Source organism: Triturus cristatus, chromosome 7 (genome assembly GCF_964204655.1).
Source record: "Triturus cristatus chromosome 7, aTriCri1.1, whole genome shotgun sequence".
In the NCBI taxonomy this organism is placed as follows: Eukaryota; Metazoa; Chordata; class Amphibia; order Caudata; family Salamandridae; genus Triturus; species Triturus cristatus.
The window spans coordinates 315,045,500-315,062,253 of NC_140590.1; the positions used below are offsets into that span (position 1 = coordinate 315,045,500).

General features: G+C 41.9%; 1 protein-coding gene across 1 annotated transcript in view; it reads right to left on the reverse strand.

Moving 5' to 3' along the window:
* Positions 1-16,118, reverse strand: part of KMT5C (lysine methyltransferase 5C) — a 176,932-nt gene extending 160,814 nt beyond the window's left edge. The window contains exons 1-2 of the mRNA XM_085616374.1: positions 15,867-16,118; positions 3,541-3,691 (exon numbers count right to left, since the gene is read on the reverse strand). Coding sequence (XP_085472500.1) covers positions 3,541-3,650 — 110 coding nt within the window. The 5' untranslated portion in view covers positions 3,651-3,691; positions 15,867-16,118. The remainder of the gene's footprint in view (positions 1-3,540; positions 3,692-15,866) is intronic.
* Positions 16,119-16,754: the final 636 nt, after the last annotated feature.

Here is a 16,754-nt window from a genome sequence, read left to right on the forward strand (position 1 = left end):
CATCTCTGTGAGTTGGAGACCCCATCAACTCCGTTTGGCCCAAAATCTCAGCCTCCTAACAAAAACCAGCAGGCCCGATCAAGAGGATGCTGCAGAGAGGATGGCCCACCCCATCACTGTTTAAGAAGTGGGCGGTGCGTCCTCCACTGTCAGCAACTAGCTTGGAGGGGGGATGCCCAGGAGAGGCCATGAGAAGTACCCCTTTACCGGAGAGGTTGGATCAGACCAATGGCGCATGGTGCCGGTTAAGGAGTCCTGGATGGGCAGATTCAAGGAGGTTAGGCCCTTAGACTGTCCCCAATAAATGTTGGGAGCCCAAATTGACATCTCGTGGAGAGGGAAACGGAGAGGGGATTGAGGAGGAGCTCCCTCCCCAGGAAGTGACAGGTTGGGTGAGAGGTCGCAGATCGGATGCGAAGGGGGGGCCCTGCCCTGAGATTAGGAGGGCACGACAGGCCGATGCCAGTGGCACCCACTCCTCCTGGGACACTATTGGAGTGATCACCTTTAAGAGAGGCAGACGTCCTCCGTGCCTGCTCCTAGAGAGGGCAAAAAATCATTAGAGCACTGACAGACTAGGGATTACCCATGTTTATGTTACCGGCGCCCGCTGGATCCATTACATATCACATTACATAGTTGTCCCAGCGGTAAAAGCTAGGCAAATAGTCAGGTCTGCATCCTCCCGCAGGGTCTCTCAGATCTCTCCCCTGTAGAGATGGTGGTTCAGGAGATTGATACAGGACCAAGTGAGAGGAGTTGGGGAGAGGAGTTGGCCTAACGGCTAGGGCGGTCGACCTCGAATCTGGGGAACTGGGTTCGAGTCTCGGCAAGGACGCTGAACATCCTGTGATTCTGGGCAAATCACGTAATCTCCCCGTGCCTAACAAAAATGAATGTGTGTACTCATGTAACGTAACTGGTGCTATGTAAAGTGCTCCGATACCGGGTCAAGTTCGCGCTATATAAAACTCTGCAAAAAAAAAAAAAATGGCATCTGGTGACAATGTGTGATGGCACTTGGATGACCACCTTGCAGACAGACTACAAGAGGCCATTCCAGAATATTTTCAACATGACCCAGCCTCGATTTCCCCCTCAGTGACGCTGTGGAAGAAGTTTAAGACCATCATCAGAGGCGGCACCTTGTCTCGTGTCCAATGCAAGGAGCTAGACAAGAGGCAAGCAGTAGCCTCCTTCAATGAGAGCTATGGTCCCTTGTGTCGCAATTCGTGGACTTCTCCAAAGAGAAAATCCTTAGGCATTTCAAACAGGCTTGATCCCAACTGAAATGATGTAATCATAGGATACATGAACAGGGAGATAAAATAGGAAAATTGTTGTACTGGCTGGCTAATCAGGAAGCGAAGATGCACACTATCATGTTCATGAGATGATACTGGCCGGTTAGTCTCCCACCACCTGAGAATATTGGCGCTCTTTGCGCATTAGTATAAAAACCTTTATCCCAGCTCTACCCCCATTCCTCCACCACAGATCGAGTGGGTGAACCCTGTCCGGGGAAGAATGCTTGGAACTTGATATCCCCATCACTAAGTAGATGATTTAACAGGCAATATCAAACATATCCCTTGGGCAAAACTCTGGGCCCGAATGGGTTCCCTCCAGAATTCTTCGACAATTGTGCATCCTTATGGTTGCCTCACTTGCTATCCATTTTAGAGAAGATCCGCCAACAGTGATCTCTGCCTTGGGACCTGAGAAACACTACCATTGTGTTGATACCTGCTAGAAATCGGGTTTCTGGCTGGCAGAGGTATGCAGCCTGTCTAAGCAGAAACCACAATCCTAGTCAGTGTAAGTGAGGTACACACAAAGACCACCTGTGCTCACCCTCTGGTAGCTTGGCACCTAGCAGTCAGGCTGATCTAAACAGGCAATGTGTGAAGTATTTGTGCATACACACTGTAACAGTGAAAACACCACAAAAAGACTTCACACCAGTTTAGAAAAATAGATTATATTCTGAACAAAACAAGAGCAAAACGACAAAAATGTAACAAGTACCAGTCAATATATCAATTTTTAAGTGAAAAACAGCACTTGGAAGCAAACAGCGTTTTGTATCCCCAGATTTATTTTATACAGGGACAACGCTCAGTCACGTACTGCAACTATGTATTGTTGCATTAGAAGATACCATCATTTGGCATCGGTGCCTCCTACGGGCACAACAAACTGACCACTTTCGGTTTGGATTTTCACACCGGGAATGGGGTAGGCATTTTTACACTCATGTTTTCTTTTTCAATCAATGGTCATACCTGTTCTTAAGTCTATTACAACAATCATTCCCTCTTCTACTATTGGACTGACTCCAGAGGACAATTGGACATACTAGGTACATTTACTTTTCAGCTTATCTACATACACTATGGGTTGCGCCATATCCATTTGCACTACCTTAGACAGATGTCCTGCCACAATGTTATTGGGCTATAAGGAACACTTGAGCATGTTTTCCATTTAAGGTGCTTTTATGTCATTTATATGTTTGCCAAATACGCATGTCATAGATTTCTGGTGGTCTCTCGCCAACATAGTGTATCATGCACTATGGCGTGCTAGAGGTTTCTCACATAATTTGGGGTATATCTGAAAGAAAGGAAACAGGTTATGTACATGGGTCTTCAACTTATGAATTCTAATTGCAACACATGACAGGTGTCGTACTGTTATGGCACTTAAATCCAAATGTTATGGCCTTCTGTAGATACTTCACATATGTATTATATAGCAACAGTGGTTGTTTGTATTGCTTTTAGCCTTGATGAAGTCATAGGGACACTTCCTCGAGACGACTAAACATGTGTTGCCTAAAGTTACAAGGAGGTCTAACGAGAAAGGAAAAGCCAGGAAATAAACCCACAAGTCAAGAAGCTCTCTCTGGTCATTATACTGTATATTCTGAATGAAACTGATAAGAGTTGCGTGTGCCTCACAACGTTAACCATTGGTGTTCAATCCTAGGATTGTAATTAGGGGAGTAGTGTGTATCTTCCCATCTTTAGAGAGCACCGCAGGCAAAAACCTGGTTTGTATAAAACTGTATGATGGTTTTATGAGTGCCTTAGAACTTACAAACACCCAATTGTTAGAATCATTCTCTTTATTGTGGTTACACAATTCATATTGTGTGCACTAGACAAGGATTCTGAATTTAAATAAATATTTCAAATATATTTCTCTGGTTCTAGTGTTCTGGAGTGTCTACTTCTTTAATGTAAGGGGATATGGGGCTCCACTATCCTTGTAATGTCTCATGAGATTGTTTGTTGCCTGAAACATATCTCACTCAAATATTGCTCAGTGGGTGGTCGAATTATTGCACAGCAACAGGTTTTCAGATTAGAGTTGGCACCCTGACTAGGTCTTTATTGGCAGGGGGGTCTAGAAAAAAGATCTGTGTTACTAGAAAACTGATCATTACACTCACTCTTATACATTTGTATTATCTAGCCTAAATGTAAAGTTCTATATAGTCAGCAATCACCCATCGTGATTCATTAATTTCCTCACCTGATGTTCATCTTGTGGGTCCTGAATCCCAGGTATGGGTCGAGCACCAGACTAGTGGCGAGATCATCATTTTCGCACAGTTCTCGGGCTGTCAGTCGAGTTGAACCCATAGTATCCTGAAGTCCAGGAACATGCTGTACTCACCAGCAAACTAATAAAGAACATGCAAAAGCAATTTAGCAGAAACAATTTGAGTAGCTCTGAAGAGGCGAGTACGAAAATTACAAGGTATGGTTGTCTAATTACATCCTTTATAGACATTACCTTTCAAATCCTTTCTATCCCATAACGTATACCTAGAGGCAGCATGGGAATTTTCTGTTACTTCTTTCTACTCTACTTGCTCTAGGCAACTCTCATCAAACCAATCCAAGCATTCACTTTTGTTTTGACCGTTGGCTCAACTCTAGCCAAAACACTTACAGAAGCAGTCTCCCATCTACTGCCATTCTAGATCCAAAGCTTCCATTTTTCTCACCATAGTTCTATAGAACTGCAATATGCTAACCAGTAGTTATTTTAATTTCAGCCCGACACATTCACAAAGGTTTAATAGGTGTGGTATTGTACTGCATGCCCCATTACAGTAAATCAGAAGCTTAAGCTAAGGCTGTGACGTAGTACTTCAATACTATCTGTACCGCCAACTCCATTTTTAGGTCGAGCCTGGGCAGCGCATTCGCTGCTCTGTGAGGCATGCTGTATTCAGGTATGGACTTGAAGCTCCATCCACTCTCTGCCCATCTTTTCAATTGACTGCTGTGACTGTCCTTTGTAAATGTTGGCTTCTGATTTGTTAACCCGTTGACCGTGGCGTAAAATCCGCCGCGGTGCGGGTAAATTCTTGTGCGGGCAGGGCCGCGTCGGCCAACGGACGTGTGCAGCACTACGGAGGTAGTGCTCGCGACGGCCATTGGCCGACGGGCGCATCGAAAGGGTTAATAGGCTACTAAGTCCCTCCTTAGTACCTCCCCGTTTTCATTTGTGACATCCCATCAGGACTGAACCTTTTACTTATGTCCTTACTGTATAGCTCGCATCAGCCCTTCGGAAGAACTCTTTGTTTAACTGATATAAAGAGCACTGGTGGAACGCCAGCTTTAGCAATGGCGGGCACTTTTTTTTTTTGTATTTGCAGCACGCTATGAGCGCTTTCACTTTCACAATGGGATTACTCGCGGGATGGGACGCTCATCTCGCCCAAACCGTTTTTTTTTTTACATTAAATTACGGCGGTCACACGTCTTGTGCACGGCTCGCTCAACTAGTTTGAAAGCAGCCCTGTGTCGAAAAGAAAGGGCGGACAGGAGCACACAACTAAAATTATGTAAAACCCGGAAAAAGGGGAGCGTTAAGGATTACAGCGTGCTGTGAATCTACACGGAAAGAAATGCAGTTTACCCTTTTATAGGTCGGTAGGTGCGGTTGATCACAACAGAGCAGGTCTAAAGATGTTTTACAGTGGCTTAAGAGTTATAATAAAACAACTTAAAAAAATAAAATGGTCTTTTATCAGCCGCAACTCATTCACCTTCATAAAAAGTTATATTTTTACCTAGAGCGAGCATTGCCATCTAGTGGAGAAATGAAGCGAGTCAGCCTACTGTATACAGTATTTACTATCTTTTTAGGTGTACATCAAGCATTTGTAGTGCATGTCCCATTAATAACAAGCAATTGCAACTGTGCTTAAATAATGTGTCTGATTTGCTACCAATGTATTTTGTGTTCTCTTCAAAAGCCAATAAACTTGATTATCAAAAAAAACAAGCAATTGCAATGAAATAGGTCTTACATTTGCTAGAGTTTCAGCTACTGGCATTGTAAATGACAATGCCTTTTATTTATGTGTTGGTTTTCAAAACGGGTAAATAAAAGGCATTGTCATTTACAAATGCTTGTTTTTTTGCTATGTGCCATCTTATGTTGACAATGGTCTCAACTGCAATACTACATTTTTCACTTCTTCTGAGCTCTTTACACAGCCAAAGCTTCATAAAAGGAAGTAACTGAAACTAATAGTGACAGTATTACTAGTAGCTTGAGGCCTTTGCACCCTTCAGCAACAACCATCTTCTAAATCCTGCATCTTCTGCATTTAGTAAGGTCTTTGGAGCAGAGCTCTTGCAGTACGCCATGATCATATTTTAGATCTCTTTTGTTGCTGCTGGTTCTTCTGCCTCTACCCCGCCTGCTCCTATCAAAGATTGCATTCCTGTATTATATCTAGTCCAATACTGCAGTGACTCATTCTTCCTACAATGGAAAACATGCATGTGCTACATCAGGTCTGTTATCCCCACACATACAACACACAAGAAGGGCTGAAATCCCATTCTGTATCACAAAAACACAATTGACTAAGCTCACTGACAGACAGTCTTCTTCTATGCCTAAATTCTATAAATCAACACTGTCTCCCTGCTATTCTGAATCAATTAGTGCACAAAATCCTTTGATCTATTGTCTTTAGGTTGAGCCTGAACAGCGCATGAACTGCTCTGCGAGGCATGCTGTATTCGGAGTATGGAGGTGAAGCTCCACCCATATTTTTCATTGGTGTCATTGCCCTTCATAAATGCTGGCATCTGATTCATTAATAGGCTTGTTAGTCCCTTCTTAGTACCGCCTTGTATTCATTTGTAACCTCCCATGGCGACACCCCCTGTTACGTGTGTTGTTGCTCGGTAGGCTTTAATGGACAGTCTCCGAGCACTATTTTATTAAATGCTTTCCACCTGCTTGCACACAGGCAGAACTCCTCTCTTGTTAGGCTTCATTTATGTTTTCAATAGCGCTGCATGCCACAGTGGGGGTTTGGTTTATTTGCGGCAGAACAAGGGCAAATGTTTTTTTTTATCTATTGTTTGTGAAATGGGGAGCGCTTTTGCAGACAATCATTTGCAATGCAATAGGCCTCACATTTTCAAGAGTTTAGTAAATGCGAGACCTTGCGCATTGAAAATGCATGTTTTGGGAGTTGGTTTCGAAGAAACATGGCAAATGGATTTGAATCAGGTATTCACAAACTTCTATTCTGAGGTCACTGTGACTACTGAAATGTACTCGAAATTGCCAAGATAACATTGCACAAAAAACTGCATGGACCTTCAACAATCCCCAACAGTTTCAACACTATAGACTAGACTAATCATGCTTAAATACTGCTCCTATCAGCAGTATATATGCACACACAGCCTCACTTCAAGTGTAAAACACATCTTCACAGATCCTTTCACTTGGTCAGCTCTTACATTTTCAGTAACAGTTCAGAAAATGCACCAGCTGCTGCACCCTAAATCGGACCTGCAGCTCCTGCCCACATTCCAGAATTGAAATGCAGGGCTATGCACCTGATGCAAACTCGCACACCTCTAGCCAAAAACAGGAGAAACTGCTGGCCATGATGGGGCTGGAGCAACTTATGAGCTCTACAAGGTTGTATGATATTACCACGCAATCCCATTCACTTACAAGTGATCACTTCACCATGTATTCCACTTTTACCATGCTTACTGTTACTGAAAAATATTTTCACAGTCTAACACTGCTAACTAGTGTTAAAAATGTAACATTAATTTGTAATACATTTTTTATTACAGGTTTGGCACTATTTAACACATATAATATATATATATATATATATATATATATATATATATATGGGGGGGGGATGCCCAAATCCCCCTTTTTAATTCCCCTTAAAAATGCATAAAGCGTGTCACATTGTGAAACACTGCCACCTACCGTATAAATGCGTGTTAAAGTCTTGTGTTGTAAAGAATTGTGTGCCAACCGTCTTTACGATGAAAAAAAATGCATGGTAAATGTTACACGAAGTAAAAACTTCGGCGTTAAGGCTATTTCCCACGCCACAGAAATGTATGCTTATGACAACCATTTTTCAATTTGAAAGAAGTAACAGGATTGGCAACTGTAGTCAGCCATTTGAAAGAATATGCATTTAATCGTGTGTTTGAAACTAAAGCTTTCAAGTATGTCCTAATTTTAAGCAGTGTAACTCAATCCAAAGTACATAATGGGTTCAATCTAACTGTGTGAACATGTGGAAAATGAATCTTCACTCACTATTGCCGTCTCACTTTTACATACAGTTTAGCATCTGAACAGAGTTGTCATAAGCCTTTAAGCTGGGTGTTGTGTGCTGAGTAACTAAAAGAATAAATTTGAAGGGCTGAGGCTGTATACCGAGACTGGTTTTATGCCACAGATTTCATATAGTTTGAGGCTGGTAAACTATAGTCCTCTGGCGAAATCCGCAAACTGTATCTCTTAACCTAAAGAACAATTTGTTAGTTTCTTCCTACAACTAGACCATAAACTCAAATAAGAGCTCTTGAGCAGCATGTTAATGATCACGCCGGAAGAGATCTCTTTTTTCAGGGCATGCCAGGTGTATTATGCCAAACAATCACCTAAAGCAGTCGTTTACAGACATACTATCTCAAAGGGGTTAGAGAGCTTATACCACGCTAAACTAATTTCAGAAGCAGGTCATATACATAAATTAGCCTATCTTCACAACCTTGGTAATAGAGACTACTGTGATTGACAAGCATCGCTCAACAGCAAAGAGCTCAAATTTTGTCATATTATCACGTGTTTTTAACTTGTTTTTCTTCTGTCACCAGTGTTTGAGACCCAAAAAGAGAAAGTGTACTCTCCCAATACCAGACCAAAGCCCCCTGCTTTAGGGTAAAATACTACTTTTTCAAAACAAGAACAATGCTACCTCAATTAGGGGCCGCAAAGCTTCAATACAAGGAAAACCATCTCCCCTCCACTTTAGTCCCTAAATCAGTTCAGGTAATGAGGCCAAACGTTAGCTCAACAGTCCTCTAAGAAGACAGGCACCCAACACATTTCTAATATGCCTTAAATGGCACCATCATATGTGCAATGTAGTTCCAATGCACCAAGTAATGTGTTTATCATCTCAAGGTCACATATGTCCACACAACCTTAAACATAAAGAGGAATTAGTTCAGAGAATCCCAGAACTGTGATTGAGCGCCCAGAGTCCAAAAGCACCTTGGAACATACAAATAGTGGCAACTCTCTACACAAATGTACTTAAGATGACATAACGTTACTAATAACATTTAACATTTTGTATTGTGTGTAACAAGCAACTATAAGCCAATTTGTAGCGGTCTGTCAAAATCAACACCAGACAGATCGTGGACATGAGCCAGAATTGCAAGAAAGATTTCAAGTTAAACCTTTCTTCAACAGATTGTTTTTAATAACACAACCACACGTTTACAATGATGGATGAAAAAGAATAATCTCTGCCCAAATCAACAATTAACCATCAGGAATCATCCCTACAAATTACCCAGATACATTTCTAACCCCAATCTTAAAATTTAGTTTGAACTTTAAGCTGTAAGTCTAAATCCCATTTTATCCTAGGTACCCTTAAAAAAAAACGAAGTTTTTCCGTAATTTAACATTTAATTACAAATGTACATCTTAAGATAACGACCCAATACATCCCTTCTTTTCTTTTGGTTTAAAAACAATATTTATTGGAGTTTTAACCTCAGCACAGATCACACAAGATGTCAATACCGTGCTTAGCAATACATAACATTGGAGTCTATTAAAGTAGTTCATAACACATCATGAGACAAATTGCTAATTAATAGGCTAACTAGGCTGAGCTAAATGTTGGGGATGATCTGTTTCACTCTACAGTGTTCTAGTTTGTTGCAACGGTCAGAAGAGATTGGGTTAAATTGCTGCTTGTGGGATTAACAAACTAAGACAACACTAAGATGCCAGGTCGATGCTCAGGAGTTAGTGATACTTCACATATAGGGTGCATGGCAGTCTTGAATTCCGTGATGCAAAGATGGGAGAGAGAAATGTGGAGACCCTAGGCTAGAGAGTGAAGAGGTCATGACAATGGAGCCACTAGTGTGATGGTGGTACGAGGTTAACTGGAGGGAGGTCGGAGCCTGTGAGCCCCATGGGTTGATGTAGAGAGGAGGGTGACATTCCTAAAGAAGATATCTAATCAACTTAACTCGTTCTGAGAAGCATCCGTATTTCATCCCAATTGCTAACTATACGGAGCTTACAGAGCCCACGGGCTACCCTATGGATGGTAGCAGCTTCAGCCTAATGGCAGAGAGCCTGAATCCACTCTTCTAAAGTATGCAGTGGGGATGAGGGGATGGAGAGGACGAGGTGAAACCCAATTACTTGTGGTTGCTCATTTGGCAAGTGGAAGCGCCAGGTCTAGGAGGTGAAGGACAGTTTTGACTTTCGCCGGTCACCCAAAGGGTCCCAAAGCATTGGCTTCCTGTATATCTAGCTTTCGAAGACCTGCAAGTTCTGCAATCCATAGCAGAACTCAGGACCAGTAAGTGGACAAGTTAGGGCACCCCTAAAGCATACAATGAAAATCAACCTCACAATGAGTACAAGCCTTGTTAGCTGTGGGGAATAGGCCGTTAACGCCAGATGGAGAGAAGCAAGCCTTGTGAAGAATGAATAATTGTATTAATTTAAAAACAAGCACAGTGCAACACTGCTTGGATATTGTAGGGCTTTTGTCCATTCTTGATCTGTGAGGCCAACGAAGCTCGAGCTCCCAGGAATCTTGGACAGTTTGCTGGGGGAGTTGGGTATGGGTTAGGATAGCTTTATGAAGTCACCTAACTATTCTCCGCCCATCGTGTTTACGGAATGCATCATCTGAGATAGCCCAGACCATTCGAAGATTACAGTGTAGGCCAAAAACTGACCGCCACATAGTGCAAACTGTTCTATAAGCGATTTGAGGGATAGCAGTTGTCCATTAGGAGATCTGAGTGTGACGTGATGCCAGCTTTGTCCCAGCAACGTTGGTCAGAGTTAGGAACACGGCCCTGAAAATGTGGCAAACCCAGCAGTGGTACACCTAATAACTTCCCTAACTAGATTTTACAATACAACTAGCCCCAACGTGCTATTCAACCTAATTTAATTATGAATTAATTGGTGAATTTATGTAAAAACATCCACATTAACTGCAAGCCACCTCTTATTTACGCCTGAAACATTAGTACTCATTACCTCAATTGCAATGCACAGTGTTCCTTTAAAAATTCTTACAACGGTCTGTACGAACCAAAGTCATCAATAGTTTCTTTCAACTGCTTCCATTTCTGACAATCCCAGAAAAAAAGTGAGTTTAGTTTAAATATATTACACCTCGGACTTCAATAGATCATAGCTATCTTCTTCAAGTGGAAATCCTTCCAACACGTTATCTAGGAAGAAACTCTGGACAGCGAGGAGTACAATTCACCGGGAGCAGCATGCATCCCTTAGCCCATTACAGTGAATCTTGTGCAATCATCAATGAAACCCATCACACTGCCCTGTCCACTTGTCAAAGGCCTGATAATGTACAGCTAAAGTTTGAAACGAAGCAATACTAGGTTTAATATCTGCAGACTGTAATACTGAATTTTGTTTTAATAGAAAAAATGTATGTGTACCAAAATATCTCCATAATATCTTAGTTAAAGATATGTCTTCTGCTAAAGAAAAATCCCACCAGAGCACACTGGAATCTGTCAAACACTCAAAGCTCGCACTTGAGCAACAAAATCAAATCCCCTACATCCGAGGGATCAGTTAAGGGTGTAGCCTTACGGCTAGAGGGGTCGACCTCAAAGCCGGGGACCCGGAATCAAGTCTCCGCAACGACACAACATCCTGTGATTCAGGGCATATCACTTAATCTCCCAGTGCCCAACAAAAATGAATGTGTCTGTAATGCAACTGGTGCTCATGTAAAGCGCTCTGGTACCGGATATCTTCGGGTCTAGTTCTCGCTATATCATTTTTTTTTTTTTTAAAGTCTCTTAATGTAACAAAAACGACCCAGACAATATTTTTTTTAAAAAATGTCAAAGCATGTCATTAATCAATAAATACACACTATCTCTAGAAATTAGTTAATGTGTACAGTTCCCAAGTGCAACTATACGCCCTAGACAGCTTTCCAGCACTCCTACAAAAACAACAATACCAAATTACAATGCCGGATTCGGAACCAACATAAAAATATTGAATTTCCACAATACATCCCCCCAAAAAACAAATCAAACAAAAAATGTTGATACACCATCTACCACAATCACACATACAACTCAACAAACTAATATAGGTAGCTAAGTGTTGCCAATCCAAAAGTACACCTACATACACACAACATACTCTTCAAAACGATTCATATCAAATGTTGGTCAAAACATGCAACACCTACAAGTGCACAACACAAACTAAAAGCCATCTGTTCAGTTAACAAGGTACTTCAATAAACAACTATTATAAAGAAGAATGACAGATAACTGATCTACCTACAAACCAACTTCTACTGATAAATCCTTCGATAGATACATCAGTAGACATGTTACATTAAAGAGGTCACTAAAGGAACCTCTTCCCAGGGAATATTTACCAAACTATAAACTGCAACAGCTCTCTCTGCCAACCAAGCAACACATTAGTGCACTTTGACTCCAGTCAACAAGAAAGCCAAGAACAATAAATGGCGTCCAGACACAGAAAGCACAACGGCACCCATCAAAAATGCTGACAATGTTGATATTGTAACTTATCTAAGGAGCTGTCAAAAACATAGCTATCACAATCCACGTTTCTTTTAGACGTTGTATTGCTGCACTACATCACCCAACCATTATCACATGTAACTTCTCTGAATGGTCTCCATCTTCATTCTGATACTCGCTCTACCCCTCCTATGTTACTCAGCCATTGTAACTTGGATCTGAAACACTATTCTAGAATGACCATATTTAATCTTATCGCTATGCAACTTACTTCTCTTCAAATAGCCCTCCATTATGAGCACACACAGAATGCACCCGGCTGCCTCAGACCCCCCACCCCATTCACTCAGTTCTTAATTTGAGCCAGAGGCTGCAGTTGGGGCACACCAGTACTCTGGGGAATAGCACTTATTCTTCCCTACCAGAATTTCACCCAGAGCTAAAAAGAGAAAAACACAAAAGGAGGAAAGAAAGAGGCAGAAAAAGATGAAAAACAGAGGCTAAAGGATTCAAAAGAACCGGCAAGAGTGAGATAAAGAGTCAGAGTGTTTGGTGGTGGATGAAAGGGACATGAAATGGAATCGAGACTATGCAGCATTGCCATTCAGATATTTGTAGCACCAGCCGCTGGCTTCAAAACTATGCGCTCACTTGCAATTACTGTGGTTACAAATTAGGCACAGTATACAATACACCATTAACACACTGCACAATTGCACTAATTCGTTTGTGCCACGTCTTCACTTGCTGTGCTAACCCATTGCATTCAGATCCAGAACTATCCCGGACCCCATCCACCTGTATCCCTAATTGATCTAACCATTAGCACTCATTTCCAATTTTCTGAGTTGTCTCTACTTGCTGGAGATTATTTCTACCATTCAATTATCACCTCTCCTTTTCTCTAAAACATGGGTGGTATTCAACTGGCTTGCCTGTCATCTTTCCTCTTTCAACTTAATTAACACATTTCAATTAGGCTTCAGCAATCTTCGATTCAAACTTGATCCTGCCCATTTTCTCAAATCCAAACACTCCTTAACATTTCTTCTGCTTTCCACCGAGTCGATTCTACTACCATCCTAGCAAACATTACTTCTCCAGGCATCACAGGAAAGGCACTAGAATAGTTTTCCTGTTGAATCTCAAATTAAAACAGTCTCCTCTGAATGCACCAATGATAGTCTGAAAGTTCACCCATTGGTTGCCTTCCCGCTATATGATTAACACGTTCAACTGTCACACATCTTGTGCTCAGCTAACGCAACTGAAACAAATCCTAGCATATGGAAAAAAAGGGAGAGGGAGGGTGTCAGTCAAGCATTCTTTAAATGTTTTTGTAACCCATTGTCAAACTCATGCTATTATTATTATTATACTGGTGTGTGCTGCCAAAATATAAACGCTGCATTATGTTTTTGGAATCCTCTGAAAGGCGGTGCCAGAGAAACCCGAGGTAACGGGAATACTACATCAAAATAATGTCCTACTCGGATAGCCTTTCATATAACTTTAACTGCATTCAGTCCCCAAATAATTCCTATCCAGAGAAAATCACCAGTTTTGCTGAATTAAAGAACGATTTTTCATTCAATGAGGCGTACCAAATAAATCAGATCTTATCACTGTGCATCAAAAAGCTTACTCAAGTTAAGTTCCAATTGAGTTTACAGAACTAAGGGGCTTTATCTCCGCTTTTTTGGCTTAAAAAGCAGAGATAAAACTATCACCCTATTTACAAGAGGGTGCTAACATGCCTAATCGCATGTTAGCACCCTCCCCCCCTCCCCCCCCCAACGCCTCCCTTTGCAACTCTAATGAGATGCTAAGTGGGCGTCACTGGGCATACCCCGGATGGACCACCTTGCAAATATCGCTGATGTTCGCATCGCGATACTTACAAGACAGCCCACAGGATTTTAGCACGTTAGTTTTTGGAGAAAACCGCTGTTTTCTACCTAAACTAACGTCTGCTAAAATGCCGACTTACCTATCCCTGACATTGGGGTGGATTATGCTGATACGACCCTGTGTGTCGTATCAGCAAGGTTATCGCCGTTTTGCAGGGAACATCGCTGGAAAACCAGCGATGTTCCCTACAAAACTGCTTTTTCCCTGCGATCTCTGGAATTGTTATCGCCCTGGAGTAACGCGTTGTTAATAACACGTTACCAGGGCGAGACATTCCAGAGATAGACGGCGATAAATAACAAAGCGCTAAGCGTGCTTTGCGTTTATTTATCGCTGTCCTTGTAGATATGCCCCTAAGTGCTTCATTAGGTCTAAGTGATCAAAGTCCAGGAAAACAACACAGTTCAAAATTCCTACATCAAATCTATTTTATATGGCGCACCCCATTCAATGAATATTTTTTTAGGATCAATAATATTACAAAACTGGTGATTTTTTCTTAAATATGTATTATTTGGTGACCGATTGCAGTGAAAGTTAGTTAGCTGCAAGGCTAACAGAGTAAGACATGCTACTATTGGGTCTTTAAATGGGGTGGTCCCAAGAAACAGACATTGAAATGGATCCCTACTGTGCCCTTTATTTAAGTCCTTAGCTTTAAATAACACACACAGATATTAATTTCTAAACAATAACTGCCTATTTCAGATGCTGTGCTTCTGTAGTTTTTCTTTCATGCAATATGACCTTTATCTAGCATTTACCATGAAATGAGTCACATCTAGTTCTGTGGGTGAGTTCAAGTTGTAGGGATTCATAACGGCCACATCAGACAGCTCCAAACCCAATTCTGAATGGAATGCTTATTTTTCACAGTGTCTGCCAGTAGGTCAGGAAGGTTTTTAGATGCAAGCAAATCCAATCAGTGGCCTCTCTGCAGAGCACAAAGAGTGATGGCTACATTTGTGACAATTGTAATTCTACAAGAAGTTGTGTGAAAGTGCTTCACTGCTAAGTGCTAAGATGATGAAAATAGAGGGCTTATAGGGGAGGGTGTGATTATGTGTATGGGGATAAAGTTGAGGTGATAAATATAGTATGTGCAGAAGGAGACAGTGAAAAGACTCAGCTGAAGAGGAAAGAGGACGCGAGATATGCAGCTGGAAACATTCAGAATGATTTGGAGAGAAAACAGGGCAAAGGTGTCCAACACAGTGAGGGTTGCATAAGAAAGTAGAGTGAAGGGGAGAACTGAGTGACCAGAGGCCTCAGTAATATGTAAGAGTCTGTTTTCAGAATTGAAACATCCAACCCAAATTGCTCATTACAAAATCAGTGCTAGTTGTATAGGTGATACTGCTAACAAGAACTGTCAAAGCCAATAGTTTTGTCTGGTTTGTTTCCGCTATCCAGTTAAGCTTCTGTCACTGGCCCGGATTGAGGTAGTCGCGCTCTTAAACCTAAATAATTACACCTGCAAACTACCACTACTGGAATTACCCTTACGGCGATATACCTTCTATGTTGAAGTCACCATAAACCGCCACTCATGTCAGTCACACACTTGCTCAGAGTTAAAAGTAACAGGGGCGATCACTCAACAGAAAAGCACAGGGTGAAACAGTTTTCAATGATCGACGCCAAGTAGTACACTAACACCGAAAAGTACGTCTTAAGTGTAATCAGGAAAAATCGTTAACATTGGACATGTCTCAGGGTCTCTCGGAGAGCGAGGGTAAGGGTGTTTCCCGCGTGTGTACATGATGGAGACCTCTGAGGGTTCTCCGTTCTAGTCATAGATAATTCGGGTGGAGGATGTACCTGGTGCGCCTCCCGCCTGTTGACGGCCTCTTCAATCCTCAATGGGTGACTTTTGCTTTATCGTCTAAGAAAGCGACGTTACGGCCTGAGGGGACCAAAAGACTCCTATAACCCCGTGCAAATGAGACCGGTATTGGTGAGGAGACTTCCGCCGACTAGAGCCACCCGGCCCGTATACCCAGTCAACAGCTAGGAACTTCCTGTCGCTCCCTCAACCCTCCTTCCATGCGCCTCGACTTCGCCGATTAGACTTCCGCCTAAGAGAGCCACCCGACCTCTACCTTGCGTCACTGACGCGTAGCCATTAGACTGCACAGTTTGGGCAGCGAGGACAACGATTGGCTTGTTATTTCAAGTGTGCCATCTGGGTCCTATTGTTTCGACTCCATTTAACGTTAGCTTTACCATTCGTGGGGTGGTGGCGGATAAGCGTAACAGAAAATGTATGAGACCAGGATATCCAGACAAAAATAGGAAAAGGAAGTAAATATTAGCGTGGTAAGGAAATTAGGGGAAAAAAATATTTGGCATATATTTCGAAATAGAGGAACTACAGAAAGAGTAAAAATAAAGGCGGAGAGAAAGAGTAAAGAAAATTAAGAAGATTTGAGTCAGCAAGGCTATGTAATAATGAGCAGGAAACAGGCAAACTAAAGGTAAAAACCAAGAGCGTGTTTAATCTCTTCATAGGTCGGCATCGTTAAGTCGCCAACGGCCAGAGCTTCACACAACACAAAACAACGTCAGCATTCCAAGCTCAACCATGTGAGCGGAGACTGGGGGGGGAGGCGCATGGAAAGGAAGAGAGAGAGAGAGGGGAGTGGAAATATCAAGTTAACAGAGAAATATGCTTATACATTAAATATCATTACTAAAATAGTATACACG